We start from the raw sequence: 17,590 nt of genomic DNA, 5'->3' as shown, positions 1-17,590 counted from the left end.
ATTGCTCTGTAACCTCCAGGCATCCCAAAAGCAAAGAAGAAATGCTACTCACCTTGGGGGGACCTTTATGTCATGGTACAGTCCCATTCCTCTGGCCAGGAAACCTCTTGGCACAACTGTGCTGGCTGGAAATAGCAATTCCCAACCATCCCTGGGATGTCAGGGTTAGACCATGTCCATCTCGGCACAAGTGACTGCCACTGGTGCTAAAGCAGTTAGTTTTTGTGTCAGCCTGGGGGTTGGAAACTTGTTATTGTGAAGGAAAATTAGAGGTAACAATAACAAACAGCTTAGAGGAAATGTGCAAGGTAACTGCTGGTGTAAAAAGATTTAGTGACCATAATACTTGGTTAATTACATTCATAATAAATAGATTCCTAGACTTATCTTGAGAATGGGGACAGCTTTATGTATTTACCTTGGATTTTGTGACCTTAGTTAATCAATGGCCTGAAGTGTTAGATGAGATTCACTATATGAATGCAAAATAATTGAAGTTTGGAAGGGGGTTATTAAAACATTTCAGGTGATTGATACGCAGGATATTATAAGATCTTTGCCTGGATTGCAGCACTTCTTCAATATTTTGTTGCTTTTGTGTCACCTTTAGGAAAAAAAGTGCTTTTCTTTTTCTACAGGGCATACTTAGATGTCAATGAACTAAAGAACATACTCAAACTGGATGGATCCACACACCTCAACATCTTCTTTGCCAATTCCTCTGAGGAGGAGCTGGCTGGAGTGGCAACTTGGCCCTGGGACAAAGAAGCCTTGATGCATCTAGGTGAGTGATAAAGATGTTTCTTCTTCGTAAAGCATTCTTTTGAGGCACTAGGAAGGAAAGACAAATATGTGTTAAGCTCTGTTCTGATTTCTTATCATTCCTCTAATATATAGTCAGGGGAAAAAAAGTATTTCACGATTCCCAGATACTGGCTCACAACCAGGAAAATATTAGGTTATAAACCCAAAGCATATTATGGTATTTGTAGATGATGTCAAGCTGAAAGTATTTCACCTTTTAAGTGAAGCTACTTTACAGGGCATTCACTCCATGGGAGCAGTTTGCAAAGAGGATTGGGGGATAGGTGTGGGGATGCCAGACAGAGGTGAATCTTTAACCTCAGCCTGTCACATTCTGATCTTTAGCTCATTACTAAGTATTCAATTAACTTTCCTCACAAACTGTTGTTAAAATCTGCTGCTGTTTTTCCTCCACCGATGTGCAAAAGAGCAAACTGCTGAGAGACTGTATTTCTAATGTTCATTTGAGTGGAACTGGAAGGAGTTCACTCCCCTGCAGACTGCCCTGAGTGTTTCATAACCAGGTTGCTGAGTGTGGCTGCTGGAACCCAGGGATCCAGACAAAGCTCCCCAATGACTCACTGCCACCTGCAGTGCCACTGGACCCGTGCTCCTTGCAAAATGTCAGATGAGCCTCGAAAGGTTCACAAGGCACTGACTGAGTCTGTGTGTGCTTCTCTTAACTGCACAAGCCCCCCCTGGGGCTGCAAACCTGATCTGGCCATCTCCCGTGAGCAGGGATTCTCAGGGGTTTTCCAGATATTTCTCCAGCTTTTCCAAACCTTCCTAGACTGGAAGAGAAGTCCAGTTTCAGCCAATTTAATTCTTTGTGAAAGGCTGTTTCAGCCAGTTTTTATACTACTCAACCCCATGTTGAGCTAAGTAAAAGAAGATATGATGAATATACACCTAAATGAGGAGAGCAAAATACACTGTTTATCATCCTAAAATGTACAATGAGAGTTGAGCTGTAGCCATCAGTCAGGGAGGCTTTCCCATGCTCAGAAATACCCCCAAAACTGGATGCTAACATGTCTTTATAGCAGAGAGAGGCTCCATGGTCAGACCAAGCAGTTGGAACTGGCTGCCTTCCTTCAGTTAGTCAATGTTTTATTACAACATCCAGCTCTGCAGCTGCTCTGGAAGAAGTGTGAGCAAACTTCCCTTCCCAAGGCCTGGCAAGGACACACATCCAGTCTCCTGCTGAGCTCAGCTGGAAATGAAGCCACTTCCACTCTGCCTTGCCTACAGCCCCATCTCCATGGGCTCCTCCTGCCAGCACCCAAACCAAAAGGTTCTGTAAATGCCCACCAGTGATGACTCCCCAAGGGCAACATCTGGCAAAACCAAAGATAGATCCTAACCCCAGCCTTGCCCAGCACCCACAGTGATGTGATTTCTGTCATTTGGGAACACCACAACCCCCTGCTCCAGCACTAAGCCCCACAGTAACTCTGCTTCTGGTTGTGCAACAGTGTGGGTTGCTGGTGGGAAACATTAGCCCAAAGTGGAATATGGCTGCAATAGAGCTGATCCTTCCCTAAATGAGTATTTTCACAGCTTCCCTTGGTGTTGCCATGGGAGGGAGGAGAGAACAAGGGAAGAGCTCCAGAGTGCCAAGAAGAACCTCCTGCAAGAGGGCTGGGGCTCGCCCAAAGCCCTGATGAGTTCTTCTGTCACTTCGTTAAGCTAATTGTCAACATCATGCCCCAGCAAAACAATTTAAATTCAGCTCCTACAGTGTATTGACAGAGTTCATTGACCAAAAAGAAAAAAAAATCTCACGAGAAAAAAAATTAGACAACAGATTAAAGTTGACTTGCCGTGGGAAAAAAAAAACAGAACCAAAAACAACCAAAAACAAACAAACAAACAAACAAAAAAGTAAAAAAAAAAATTCTCATAATTTCCTGTCATAATAGCCCTCCCAGACCTGTGCTTGGCTTGTAAGAATTCATCTTTAATCTTTTTTACTCTCTTCTATAAATCCAATATGTACTTAATAAAAAATATGAAATATGTCCTGTGGTGCAGATCTAAAGGCTGGGATAGAGATTGTCTGGGTGAGGGAGTTTATCTTTTCTGTAAAACTGCAATTGATTTAGATTCTTGACAGCTGTGAAAAATATAAATTTTCAACAAAGGCAAAAGTAAAATCTCCCTCTCCAGCTGCCTCAGGGTTCTCCAATGCCAGAACAATTTCCCCAGCCTTTATTAAAGGCACATCCTGCTGGAATTTCACCAATACTCCTGCCACTGGGAAACTAACTCTGGAATTATCTTTGGGATAGAGACCCCCACAAAATATGCCAGGGTGCTCTCTGGGTGTAAATGGTTCCACCTGGGTAGAGAATTAGAGCATGTATTATATAAAGGGGGAGAGAGGGATCCGAGGAACATGGGAATATTGTGGGTAGGCTTAATTGGGAATATGGAGAACTAGTGGGAGGAGAAGTTCAGTGCTGTGAAAAGGATGTGCAGACACTACATGTGGCATAATAGACATGATGTTGCAGCATGATAGGTTTTATTCACTCTTTTTTGTACATATTTAAATTTTCTGGTTTGGTTTGGTTTGGGTTTTTTTAATACTATATATTGTTTATTTGTACATGCCCAAGGGACTCACATCTGCCATGTGCCTGTGCTCAAAGGGGAAATATTTTCTCTCTTGCACATAAATACACATGTGTGTCCCTTCAGGACATCCAAATTGCTCCTTCCTCTCACTTCAGCACTGATAAAATTTCATCTGGAGTAGTGTTTGTGTTTGGACACTTTTCTTGGAGGAAAACATGAAACAACTGGGAAAATCAAAGGAGAACCAGTCAGGGAGGTCTGGGAAAAGGGCTGAGCTACAAGGGAAGGTTGAAGGGATTACAGTTATTCAGATTGAAGGAAAAGAGCCTAAAGTGGGGGCGATGACAATCTCATAAAAGCTGATGAAAGAGGAGGAGAATCTTCTGTTCTTCATATCCGTGCGAGGCAGGACTTGAAGTCATGAACTTAAACTGCCAAAAAATCAGTTCAGATTAGATGTGAGTTAAATCCTTGCAGCCATAGGGATACTGAGTGCTGACACTGATTGCTGGGGCAGTCAGGGGTTGTAAAGAGGTGTTAGGCCAGTGTGTGTGAGGGATCCTATAGACCTAATTGGTCCTGTGTTGTTTGAGAGTGGAATTTAGATGACTTTTTAGGATCTCCATGGTCTTATTTTCCTCTAATTTCACGGTTATTACAACCAAGTCTCCAAGCAGATAAGAATGAAGAGTCTGTGGTGCATCAGAGCTGGGTGATCTCATCTCTCCTGCACTACAGTCACTGATAAAGTTCCTCCTGCCAAAACCTTTTCTCTCTTCATTGTCACTAAATTAGTAGTGTACCATGCCCAGGATTTATATCCTACTATAACTTCTACAAAGCAGTCTCCTCTTCTCATGGTAGGCAATGTACACACCAACAGTTTTAAATAAAAGGCTTGAAAAAGTTGAGGTCAGAAAGCTAAATAAAGAAAAAATTAAATGTATCTTAAATCCAAAGGTAGAGCTAACTGAGCTAAAAGTATAATTCACATGATTAATTCAATATACTGTAGAGCCTCACTAATTTACCATTTGCTTAGTTACACATCCCATAATTCATACAACAGAACAACCACTGTTATTTTTCTTTGCAAATATTTAACAACCATGCAGTTCTTTCAGAATTATCACATTTCAGGATTTCATATTTTTTGACACATTAGGCTTATGCATATTCATCAGGGGACTGTTCAGCTCAGATCAAACCAGGCTTTTCTGAGTATCTGAGCAGAGTGTGTTTCTGACAGTTAATTCAGAGCTGTTTACACAACACCCTGCAAAAACTGTCCCAGCCCTGGGTTCACTCTGTTGTCTTGGTCCAGCTATTAGTTTGCAAATATTGGTGAAAGCTTCTGCAATTTCCATGGTGTTTCAGACATTTAGAGGCTTCTCTCATATCTTTACCTTGTGGAATAATATACAGAGTGCTCCAGGTATGTTTTGTTTGACTCCTGGCATCACATACATTGCTTACACTTATCTGAGCAGAACTGCATTCTTTAAGCACATGAAATTATTTGAAAAGGCACAGTAGGAAGTAATTTCATGCAGGATTTCCCTCGAAGTTAACAAAAACCCAGACTGAGAATATTCAGTTGAAAGGCCTGATTGTCACTGTGTTTTCGGTTTAGGACACTGGCCTTTGTCCCATGAATCTTCATCCTTAGAGCATCAGCTCAAGGGTGAGATTAAACCTTTGTGTGCAAAAGGTCGTCTGTGCTACAGAGGACCCGATGAACTGCCAGTGGATCTGCCCCTGGAATTGTTCCTTTCCCTTTCTCTTGCTGTTGCAAAGGAGACAAGGCAAACCTAGGAAGCTGTTCTCTTTCCCCCTTGCAGGTGGCATTGTGCTGAATCCCTCCTTCTATGGAATCCCTGGCCACACTCACACGATGATCCACGAAATCGGGCACAGCCTGGGGCTCTATCACGTCTTCCGGGGGATCTCCGAGATCCTCTCCTGCAGCGACCCGTGCATGGAAACTGAGCCCTCCTTCGAGACTGGGGACCTGTGCAGTGACACCAACCCTGCCCCCAAGCACAAGCTGTGTGGGGATCCCGGGCCTGGCAATGACACCTGTGGCTTTCACAGTTTCCTGAACACGCCCTTCAGTAACTTCATGAGCTACGCAGGTACGGGGGGTTCCTTGGTTCTTTGGGAGGGGTCTGTGCTTGGACAAGAACAAAGAACTGCAGTGTTTCCTCTGATTTCTGCAGTCATTTCAGGTGGGGCTTTATGCTCACATGTGTGTCCATAGGTCTAGGACCAGGCTGGATGGCCTCAGGAATCCCTTCCAGTTCTCCTTTTCTTTTTTCCCAGTTTTCCCCAACTTCATGTCATTTCAGGTGAAGACCAGGCAGAAGGTTTGGGGGAGGGAAGAAAAGGAGATAAGCATTAGGAAAACAGCACCTAAAGGCTCTACAGCAAATCTACCCTGTTTCCCTGGGGTCTGGATGCCTGATCTATGAGGTCTTCCTTGAAAAATCCAACTTCAGAGATTGTTTATCCTCTCCCAAGGAGATATTTAATGTCAGATGAACATTGATACCACCAAGGCTGTAGGATAAACCTGTGATAGATGGACAACTAATGTGACACTGCTCGTGCCTCCAGGTGTCTGTTGAAATGCCATGTTTAGGTTTGCTTTGGAGTCGTTGTTCAGTCAGAATCACTCACATCTGAGTTTCATCATTAGGGTGTGAAGAGTGGGATTCTGTCTGGTCAAGGACTACCAGTGTGCTGTGGTGGTTTGTACTGGGAATGCAATTACAAGGGCTCTGTATAAATGTGATAAAGCCACTCCTCCAACAAGAACAAGCCCCTTAAGCAAAAGCTGATGTTGTGGTTATAACTGTAGGTGTCTGCAGGCACAGCAGCGTGCCAGCTCCTGGCACACCTCACAACAGAGTGTAACACCAGGAGGGCATGAGCTCCTGTGACCCTGACCCATCAGATGGGGCTGGGGTGGGATCCTTGCTGCACCCCTGGAAGTTCAAGGGGAGTGAGGAATCCTCTGTTATTTCCCAGAAAGAACAGGGGATACCTTGACTCATATTTCCTTTTATTTTGAGTCACAGTCTCGCTGTGGTGAAGGTCTGTGACAGCGAGCTGACAGCATCAACAACATTTTAAATGTTGTCTGTACTTACAGACACTGAAGGGCACCTTTATACTCCAGGCAAAAACACAGATTGCCCACTCAAAAGGTCACAGGAGTGCTTATTCTGTAATAAAACTGTAGAGAAGCAAAGTGTTTAATGTCATCTGGGGCACGGATTGAAATGATTTATAACAGAAATGCTTTTATGCCCTTTGTGGCACCAGCTAAAAGTGATGCTTAGCTTTCTCTTTATTTTTCTATTTGTTTAGAGGGTATTTTCAGGGACAAAACACACTGAGTCAGCTCCTCAGCTGCAGTGCCTGTGGTAGGGCAGGGAGCCTGACTGCCTGGTACAGCCTCCTGTAACATCACACAGATAAGTCAGGGCCTCGTCAGATGACAATGTCCACCCAATGTGCTGTGTGGATGTGACGAGGGGTGGGGTGTGCTGTTCCAAACACTGAGCTCTCTCCTTCCAAAGAGAACTTGCCAATTGACTCAGAAGCTGAGCAGGAGGCAGACCACAGAGATACCTCTCTGCTCCTGGGAGCTCCATGTGTGCTGGTGTTCTGAGCTGAAACCTTTTTTTTTTTCCCTTGAAAAATTAAGTGAAGCGACATGATAGATATCTCTAGAGCTCATGCATGAATCTGTTTGCTTTTCTGTTGTTGCCAGTGGAGTAAAATATATCAGGATATCAGATTGCTGTCGAAATACCTTTGAAACATGTAGGTTGAGGTCATGCAGCTCTAAGAACTGCCTTTCTTTCCTGTCTGTTTTGCTGCTCATGTACAGCTTGATCATCTTGTTTTTATCTGTCTGTCCCTGCCTAACATCCATCTGTCCAGTTACCCTCAGCTCTGAGCAAAGCACTGACTTAATGGGTAACTTTTATTTCCCTGGAATAACAAGTTACGATGTCCAGAAGATTAAGTACTGTGAGGAACAGGACTTGTAAATTGTTTTTACAAGTCCAAATATCCGTGCTGTTCCCAAATAAAAGATAAGTTGGTCTTTTAAACAAGTTGTCATGAAATCATTAGGAATTCTGCCTCTGAATTCTGTTGGAATAATCATCCCAGCAAATAATTTCTCTAATTATCACTTTATCTGAGGGTCTGGAGCCTTTCTTGATATTGAGTGAAACACCTTTCTCCCTCTCCTCCCTTCCCCACCCCCAGGACACAGCCTGGGTGATGTTTAAACAGATTGAGAATGCAGGTCATCCTTCTCCTGTGCCATTGTTTCACTGCTTTGTCCTATATATATTTTATTGTTCCTTTATGATGGCTATTAAGGGCCTTTGTCCCCTTCTGTGCTTCCGTGAAGAATATTTATGGCTTTTACAGCGCTCTCAGGGGGCAGACCATCGATAATTATTGAGGAAATCCAGAGGTGTCATATTAAAGCAGCTTTTTGCATACCCACAGGGATTTGGAGATATTATCAGGCGGGTGGTGTCTGTCTGATCAGAGGAGGATCCCTGCTCAGTGGAGCTGGGAGAGATGCAGGAGAACATGTGAGCTGGTGTGTCCTCACTGCGGGTGGGGGCTGCTTTTGGGGCAGGATCCCAAATGGAGCTGTCTCCTTTTCCTGGCATCTCTGGGAAGATGGGGTCAGGTTTTAAATTACCCAACAAATACACACTTCTATTTAGAACAAATTCATATTTTTTGTGTTCCTCTGGAGTACCACACAGACTTGAGAACATCAGAGCATCCGGTGATGGTGTCACAATATTGAACCTCTGATGTCTCTGAGCAGCTTTTGGTGACCTGCACCTTCCCAGAGAAGGGCAGAGGCTGACCTGTGCAGTGCTGTCATTGTTTGTATCACAGCAGCGTGCACAGGTCCCAGCTGGGGCCGGGCTGGGCTGGGCTGGGAACTCTCCTTGTGAAGAAACTATCTGTGTTTTCAAGAGCTTTGCATCTGATGGGGAGAATACCAGAGAAATGGTTAAAGTGCTAACACCAAGTTCCTCAGTGTAGCGTTTCTGGGTGACTTTGCACAACGTATTTATTCCCTCTGTGATCTGCACAGTAGAGAAACAACAATATCCTACTTCTCTGGGGCATTGTAGTTGTAAAGCTGTGTGGTGTTCAGAGGGCACTCAATGTGTTCTTGTTGCCACATCATGTTTGAGGAAAACAAGATGAAATGAGAAATGGGTATTTATGGGAAATTGTCCAGTGCAGTTATTTCTTCATTTTGAATGAAAAAGAAATGTGAAATATCAAAAAACGTTAGTGAAAAGTTCTGAAAGGGGTTAGAATCATAGCGGTAACTGGGAAGAGTCTTCATAGAACTAAAGTTCACAGAATTACAGAATATTCTGAGTTGGAAGGGACCCACAAGGATCTTCAAGTCCAACTCTTAAGTGAATGGCCCATACAGGAATTGAACCCACAACCTTGGCATTATTAGCAACAGTGTCTAAACAACTGAGCTAATCTCAGGGTCAGTTCTATAACTGCACCAAACATTTACATTTTTAACAGTGTTTGTAATGATTGTTTGTAATGCCAAATTGATCTTTCGGAACACTTTTATTTGTTCATTAGAAAATTTAAGAAATTTTAAAATTACATATTTTTAAAGTTCTGTGGTGTTTTAATCGAAGGAATCTGAAAAAGCCTGTCACCTACAGTTTGCATGAATCTCAGTCAGTGCATTATCCTGACACCAGCCATCCTTTGCCCTTTCATCCTTTCTCAGAGATATCATTTTAAATGCTTTTAAACCCAGAGGTCCACTGGTAGCCCCGATTCTGGCCAGAAGGTGCTGCACTGAGGCTTTCTGTTCCTTCACCTCCACGTGTCTCTGTCTCATCTAGGGATGATCTCTGGGTGCTTCAGGTGTATCCCAGGTCAGAGGGAGGGAACGTTTATCAGCTTATTTTTTTTTCCTTTTTAACCTTTGTTTCCTTTCCCTTCCTCCACAAGTGATGGCCCTGCTAATTTGTTCACAGGCCATTAACTTTTGAGTGCTGTGAGAGCCCATCCCAGCCCTTGCAAGAACCTGCTGTTCACCAGGTCGTAATTCTCTTGCTCCCACCTCCTCTCCCACGTGGCTGATGTGGCTTCTGTTTTAATTCCAGACGATGACTGCACCGACTCCTTCACTCCCAACCAGGTGGCCAGGATGCACTGCTACCTGGACCTCGTCTACCAGAGCTGGCAGCCCACCAAGAAACCGGCTCCTGTTGCCATTGCCCCCCAGATCGTGGCTCGGACCTCCACCTCTGTCACCCTGGAGTGGTTCCCACCCATCGACGGCCACTTCTTTGAAAGGTGATCACTCGCTGCTCTGCACTCTGGTGCTGAATTTGATGGGAAGGGGAGAAATAGGGACCCTGCTCCGGGATCACAGCTTGGTCATGTGCTGTGCTCAGTCTTAAGGCTCCTTCCTAAATTGGTTCATACTGAGGAGGTTATTGATCTGTTGTCTACTCTTCCTTTCTCAGCCTGTAGCTCTCAGCTGAAGGCCATTGATTTGCCATGTAAAGGGCATCTCTTTCTCCATATGTTACGGGAGGAATTTTCAATCAAAGATTCCAGCCCTGTGATTCCTGCTGTTATTGCTGCTCACGAATACCTGTGGGCTTTGGCTCTGCCTGAGTGTTCCCTCTCCTCCTCTTGCATGTTTCCTTGGCAAGGACAAAGTGGATCTTGTTTCTGCTCCTGTGACAACACAGAGCTCATGGGCTGTGGAGGCTCCCAGGGCAAGGAGGTGGCTGGGCTGGGGATGGGGACAAATGCTCCCTCCTTCCCTGAGCTGTGGGTCTGAGGTGGGAATTGTGCAAGGCAGAATCGAAGACCCAAACCCATGAATATCATGAGTGTCATCTTGTAGGTCAGAGTAGGGGGGTGTGTGTGTGTGTGTCTGTGTTTGTATCTTATAGACATGCAATATGTAATATCAGTAATGAAAAATTAGGTGAATGTAGGGCTCTGGGCAGGAGTCACAGCACACTGCAGACCATAGCCAGAGCAGCTCTGCCCCAGGATGAGCTGAGCAACTGGGCAGTTCACCTAAATGCTCTTACACAGCTCTTGGATGAGCTGCAGGAGCTGTGGAGTCCTGGCAGAGAACTCCCTAAATGATTGACCTTCTCGCGTTACCATTAGCTCACCTCCCCTGTTTGCTTTTCTTCTCCACCTTCTGCTTTGTTGTTTTATAGAGAGCAAACTTGGAGTGTCCTTCAGGAGCACAGCAGTTCAGAGCACAGGAGGCCGAATTTACAAGCGTATTAACACCCAAAGAGCTGCCTCAGCACTGCTGCTTTGTGCTGGGAGAGCACCTTGAAAGCCTCCATCAGGGATGAAACTCCTTCCAGCACTGCCAGGACACCCTGGCCATTTCAGTGCCCAGCTCACACTTTATCCCACAGGGCAGAGAGCTGTTGTTTCCTGCTCAGATGAGATTTTCCACCTTTACTGCAGATTGATGTGGGGAGGGTAATCAAACCCCAATAGGAATCGATAAAGAGAGGTCTCGTGCTCTGAACAGCGTTTGCTTTAATTGCAGTTTTGTAACTGAATCCTTTTATTCCCGACCTGTGAAAAGGACTTTTGTGAAGTTCTGAAAATCAATTCAGAATTTTTTAGCCCGTAATCATTTTCAGGCAAATTAAATTTCTCCAATTTAATTTAGATTTCAGAAGATGCTTATTGTGTGTTAAATAAATGCCATCTGCCTCTTAAAAACACGTTGATGCAAAGTTAATTGTTATGTAACCAAATATTCCTTTATTACATATTTCTTATAACTCAATCAATATGTTCTTAATAACCTCTAGTTACTTGCTTCTTAAATAACACACAGTGGATAGCCTGCTAAATCTAAAATTTCATAACAGAGTTATCATATGTTAAATAAAGAGTGATTTTCCAGGAAAAAAAAACTCCTTTGGGCTTTCAAATCTGTGTGCTCAGTATTACTGAAGAGATTTAAAGAGACAGTCTCAAATACTTTGAGTCCAATTCCTTGTTAAAATGAGATTCCCACTGCTGATGGAAACAGAAATGTTGCCGTGACCATTTAAAAATGTCACTGAAATATATAAATGATCCTGTCTCAAACATGCCCAGATGACAGTATTATTGTAGTGACTAATCCTGGAAAGGCTCACGTGCTGAACTTCCAGTGCTGTTGTGTCCAGCTCTGCTCGGTTAGAGCCACATGCCTGTATCAATTTGTGAAATTGGGTCACTGTGCAAGACAAGTAGGAGGTAAAATTGGCCAAGTATAATCTTATCTGTGTGTGGGAATACTGTAAATCTTTGCAGATATTTTTACACAAAGTGCACACCATGGCCCAAATTTTACTTGCCTCACTTGAATGAATAAACTCATTCACTTCAATGGGACTATTCATGTAAAAAACAGAAGACTGATACTCAGCTGCTGAGTGCCTTGGGCCTGGTTTCTAATGCACAGAGGCCCCTTCCTTGCTGTTTTGACAGTGTAAAGGGCCTTCAAAGCATGAATGGCTCTGGCTACATTAGCAAGTATTGTGGCCCAATATAAGTAGATCTCCAGTGCAAAACAGTGGTTAATGAAGACCTGACGTCAACACTGGAGGGGTTCTGGGGGGGTTCCTGGTGCCCCATGGCACCAGTGGTGGGAGCACATCAGGTGTGGTCCTGGAGCACACCTCTGCTCTGGTTTCTGCAGAATTGGTCCAGCTTCCATGCTCCAGGACTGACCCAAGTGCTCTAAGTGGGCAAGGGGAGGAGTCTCACTTCAACAGCTGGCTCCTGATCCAAATTACAATGCTACTGTAGGCGTAACTCAAATTCTTTTTATGTCTCTTTTATTCTCCAGAGCTGCACAGGCAGTGACCTCTGCCTAATGAAAGTCAGGGAGAGAAAATTTAGCCTTCTGTTTAAAAATGCAGCACTGGGCTGGCTGTGTCTGTGTGTGAGGTCCTGACAGGACTGTGGTTGAAGGGAGAGGAAGTGTGGAAGTAATGACCATGTGCCTTTCCCCTGCTTAGATGCAACTCTGCCACAGGTGCATTAGATGCTTTTCTCATAGGGTCTTCTGTTGGTTAATGATGTGGATTTAGGGACAGAGAGCAATGTTAACTCATGATTCCTGTTAATTTGGAGTTGGCTATGCTGCGTTCTCACATTTTGGCAAGAATAGGTGCATGAGCTGTGCACAGCAGTAAAATCTTCTTCCTGACAGACCCTCCTTACCTCTTTAGAGTGTTCAACTGATGTTTGCTCTTTCACTCAAGAGAGTCATTTACCTGCACATAAATTTTCCAACATGCTTTGACCCTAAACTCCAGTAGCTGGTCGAGCTTCCAAACATCTCTAGTAATCAAATACATCAAGAACCAGCATTTCTTCTTGTAGCTATTGCACGTGGGATTGGAATACTTACCATTCTCCATCCTCCCTTTCAAACAAGCATGAAAAAATGTTGCATACACATATAATAATATGTAATAATAAAATAATAACAGAGCCAACGAAACAAGTGAAAACAAGTGAGAAAAAGAGAAGCCTCTTCATTTCCTGGCTGCATCCATTAGATGTGTTCATCCATTGACTGTTCCCCTGTTTGATATGCACAGGCAGATGTAAACAGTTATTGTAATAGGGCTCTGCAGCAAATTCTGCCTGGGCAGAAAACTTTGAATGCATCTTCTCTTCCAAGTTTTCATTGAGGTGACTGGATTAATTTCCATGAATCTGATGCTATCTCATTCTTAGCAAGCAAATATTTTGGTCGGTGTGGTGTCCCAGATTGAGATGACTGGGCTTGATAATCACTGGCTTAAACCTTGATGGAAAGTTTCAGTGCCTTAGAAGAGAGAGCACTGATTCTGAATTTCAAGTAAGCAGCTGCAATTTAGCCTAAAAACAGGCCCTTTTTACCCAAAGCAATGACAGATATTTAGTGGTTTTGAGTTGCCCACTGAACTGGTGCTGGCCCTGAAGGAAGTTGTCTGTTTTTCACTAGTAATCTTTAGATTTTGAATCCACTTCACTGAAATATCATGCTGTAGGAATGAATTCCTCCTGTGCTCTGAACTTCATAAGCTGGAATTTCCCCAGTACTTGGCTTATTAGAAAACAGAGAAGTCTAGATTTTCCATTACCCTGCACTTTGGGGAGTCATGTGCACTGGTGTATAAGGTGGCAGATATGCTATCATTCCTAATTAATAGTGTTTTGAACCAATTTATGCTCATTTTTCCTTGTTGTCCATGGCTGCATAAGGTGTAAGGATCTGGCTTAGATTTTCATAAGCCAATAAATGTGATTCCATAATTAGGTTTGACATTCATGGCTGTTTGTAGGATTTGTGTGCAAGAGTCTGCAGACCAAAAACTTTAACCCAGGAGTCATCTCCTGTGTAAATCCTTTCAGCCAGTGGAGTTACATCAGGGTTGAGTCTGGCTCCCAAATTGGAAAAGTAAAAAGAGAAAGTTTGCTCATAGCCTTTCCCACATGATGCTCCTTGTGATTTCTCTTACCTCCAAGTCCTCACTGGTAAAAGGAAATGTTTGTCCATAAGCCTACCATTTTTTTCCACCATGGCAGCCTGTGATGAAATTGTATAGCTGCTAATTTGAGTGAAAAGCAGTCCTAATTGTGGAAACTTGGCTTTCAAAGCCCTGTCCTCATCCAGGACCAAGTGCTAAGCATGAGTCTCTTTGTAGAGAAACTGAAAAGTTATTGTTGCAGGGACTTCTGTCCTGACTAGTGGTGGATGTGTCTGAAAAACAACTGCACAACAATACTTCTACATCTTGATTTTTCAGTACCTATTATTCTGGTTTCTCTTTTTTTTTTTTTTTTGCATATATTATTCAGGCAAGCTGAGTTAGACACTTAAACCACTTCTAAATAGATAGCTGGGAAATGAAATAGGGAGGCAGTGTCATGCCAATAGTGCAGGTGGGTGAATGGGACATGGAGAGAAGTCGCTCACAACACGCCCAAATTTTTCATTGAAAGTGTTACAGATGATACAAGGAAGAGAAGGGCACTTTTGCCTCCCTCTTCTTTGTTCTACCTTATTGTCACACTTAATTCTTCAGGTGTTTTCAGCAGGTGCATCTCTTTCTGCCTGAGACAGTCATTTACTGTCTCTTTTTGGGGGTGGCCACACTGAAATGGGTATGAGTTTTAACACTGATTTCATTCCAAGTCCCATCGTTGACAATCCCTGCTTCTGCCTGATGAAGCCAACAGAAAGCTGACTTTCAAATAGATCCCTGTCAACAAATGGGAGATGCTAAGCTGTGGAGCCAGCTGAGTGTGTGCCATCCCTGCCACCGAAGGGAAAGGCGGTGGCACAGTTGGGGAGTGCTGGGAGAGTAAATTTACAGTCCTGGTGTCCTCACTGAGGATCCAAAATAACTTCTGCCTGAGGATCACAGTGCCCTCTTCAAAGCAGTGCTGAAACAAATCATGCAGTGGTGGTTATGATGGTGAAAATTTGCATAGCTGATTGTAATAGTTGATATAAATTATCACAGTAATTGACTCAATCCATACTTACTCGAGTCGTGTAGAGAGTACACTGTGTTACACACAATTGTTTGCCTAAAACTTGTCCTTTCCTAGGTGTGTTTGATCATTAGGATAATTAATTTTTAACTTTCCTTTTTAGCAGGAAGTGTTACTTAAAGCAGAACAATGAATTCTGAATAATAAGCAGCTTACTGGGATGAATAGCCACACATTCTGGGTCAAACAAGGTTTCCAAATTTTGTGATCCCTGTTTCCCCTGTAAAAAAAAAAAAAAAAAAAGAAAAAAGACTTAAGGGCATATTCTATTCTGTATGTTCATAACCCACCCCTTTTTCAGGCTTGTAATGATCAAATGATCAGGGCTGTGAGACACCTCCAAAAGCAGGTTCTTGCATACTTAGCAAAGCTGTGCTTCATAGAGTAACTCTGTCTGATGGTTTCAGAACCTGGGACTTCACCCTTTCCTCTAACCATCAGAATGCCCAAAGCCTTCACAATCTTAAAGGTACTACAAGTTCAAGCAATAAATAAATCCATGATGGCAGCAGAAATAGATCTGAAATCTCCTGAGGCCAGTGTCTCTGCTCTAAACACTAAGCAGCATGTATTTTCTTTTGTCAGGGTTTGATCCAGTGCAGAGGGGAAAAAAATAAGAAAAAATATAGGTGAATGAGATTTCTCAGGTTGCTGTCATTTTGTGTTGGATGGAGGGCACACAAATGGTGTCTACACGGGCTCTTAGCTTAAATCTGCGGAAGGTCAGCATCAGAAAACACTCTTTTCAGTGCCTTGAGAAAAAGAGGGTTAAGTGGACCTGAATTCTAAGTCTTATTGCTTTTAATATAGTTGAATAAGCAGCTCACTCAGCTGTTACTAAGTTGGTGTGTTTTCCTGTTTTCCTGGCCTCCTAGAGAAGTGGGATCAGCATGTGATCTGTGTGCGGAAGGAAGAGTCCTGGTGCAATACGCCTTCAGCGCCTCGTCCCCCATGCCCTGCGATCCCTCGGGGCACTGGAGCCCACGGGAGGCAGAAGGTGAGTCACAGAGCTGGGGGCAAAGACGTGGTGGGGGACAAGGGAGGCCAAAGTCAAAGGAGAGCCACAAAGGCAGTGGGAAAATCTGGGGGAGAGTGACTGATTACGCCGGCGTGTAACGTGAGCAAAACTAGAGGACAGAGAAACACCGTGCCCTGGGGTAATGCCATGGCTGAAATACCTGTGTTTTGGCCCCCGGGTCCTGCCCTTGCCCATGAATTAAGTGAATTCCGGGAGCTGAACATGAATTTCACAAAGCAGCAGAGTGCCAAGAAATGCTGACCATTCACATCTGTCGGAGGAATTCCTCAGGGGAGCTGTTTGCTCCCTCTACTCCAACTCCAAAAGTGAAGAATTGTTGTTTATTTGGGCCTGATTTCTGCTGCCTTTGCTTGTGGTGATTAACAGAGGGCTGCAGCAGCAGCCAGGCTGAAAGGAGGTTGCCCTTTGGGCAAGTACTCTGCAGCAGGAATGCAGGTGACTATGTCAGGCCCTCTCTAGTTCAGGGTGTTTTGCAAGTCATTCTTATTGCTTCCCTTTGAGCGTGTTGGAGGGAGAATGGTCTGCAGGGCTGGTTGTACAGTGTCATTAGATCTCCATCATTAACTCTCCTCCACGTGTACCTTCCGCTCCCTAAGTAGCTGGATGTGGTGGAGCATATTTAAGATTACACCAGGCAGAGGTCAGTCATCACAAATCATGGTTTGGAAAGAGCAGAGTATTATTTCAATCTGTCCATCATGAGCTGTTCCTGTGGGAGCAGCACATTCCTGGTCCAGATTTCGCTGTGAGCACAAAGGTGGGCTCACAGAGCCCCAAGGCCAACCCCAGGATTTTGCAAAGTCGTTATACAAATACCTCCTTCCATTAAGGGCTTTTTTGTCCTGCAGCTAGAGCACGTGGGAGTTATTCTGTAAGGAAAATTATTTGTGATAATGTGGTGATACATTTAGTGCTGGCACCCAAGAGCCCTCCCTCGTCCTGAGGTCAGCAGGTGCAGTGAGCTGGATCCCCACTGCTTGATAGGACAAATGTCCCCTGCCCCACACACCCATGTCCCAGGGTGGGGGCCCAGCAGAGGTTGTGTTTCACTCCAACTCAGCCCCCAGGTTTGGAATAAGTTGCCCAGAGGAGATGTGGCTGTCCCATCCCTGGGAGTGTCCAAGGCCAGGTTGGACGGGGCTTGGAGCAACCTGGGCTAGTGGAAGGCATCCCTGCCCATGGGAGAGGGTGGAACAAAAAGATTTAAGGTCTCTGCAACCCAAACCAGTCTGTGATTCCATGATATCCAAGGCCCAGGCTGCTGGGCACAGCTCAGAGCACACCTGCCCCTTGAGTGGATGCTCCATCCTGGGAAGCAGCGCTCCGGCTGCGAGTGTGACTGGATTATCCAGTAAACAGCACTAGTGAAGTTTGGATGGCTTGCAGCAGTAGTTGAGGGTGGAAGGTGGAATTTCCACTTAGCCAAGCATTACAAGACTTTGAAACTTGGTTTCGTTTGGAACAAAACTTGAAACTTTTGAAATTCTCCGCGGAGGAAAATTAAAAACAAAAAGTGTTTGAGGCTGGCCAAAA

The 17,590-nt window shown here is 44.1% G+C and overlaps 1 protein-coding gene across 1 annotated transcript in view; it reads left to right on the top strand.

Annotated features, from left to right (window-relative positions):
* Positions 1-17,590, top strand: part of PAPPA (pappalysin 1) — a 182,145-nt gene that overhangs the window by 52,005 nt on the left and 112,550 nt on the right. The window contains exons 3-6 of the mRNA XM_051807871.1: positions 639-784; positions 5,226-5,519; positions 9,585-9,777; positions 15,894-16,015. Of these exons, the coding sequence (XP_051663831.1) occupies positions 639-784; positions 5,226-5,519; positions 9,585-9,777; positions 15,894-16,015 (755 nt within the window). The remainder of the gene's footprint in view (positions 1-638; positions 785-5,225; positions 5,520-9,584; positions 9,778-15,893; positions 16,016-17,590) is intronic.

Source organism: Manacus candei, unplaced genomic scaffold, assembly GCF_025592945.1.
Source record: "Manacus candei isolate 608988 ecotype Guabito, Panama unplaced genomic scaffold, ASM2559294v1 h1tg000071l, whole genome shotgun sequence".
Lineage (NCBI taxonomy): Eukaryota > Metazoa > Chordata > Aves > Passeriformes > Pipridae > Manacus > Manacus candei.
Note: the sequence above shows the minus strand (reverse complement) of the source record. Positions and strands in the feature narration are given on the sequence as shown.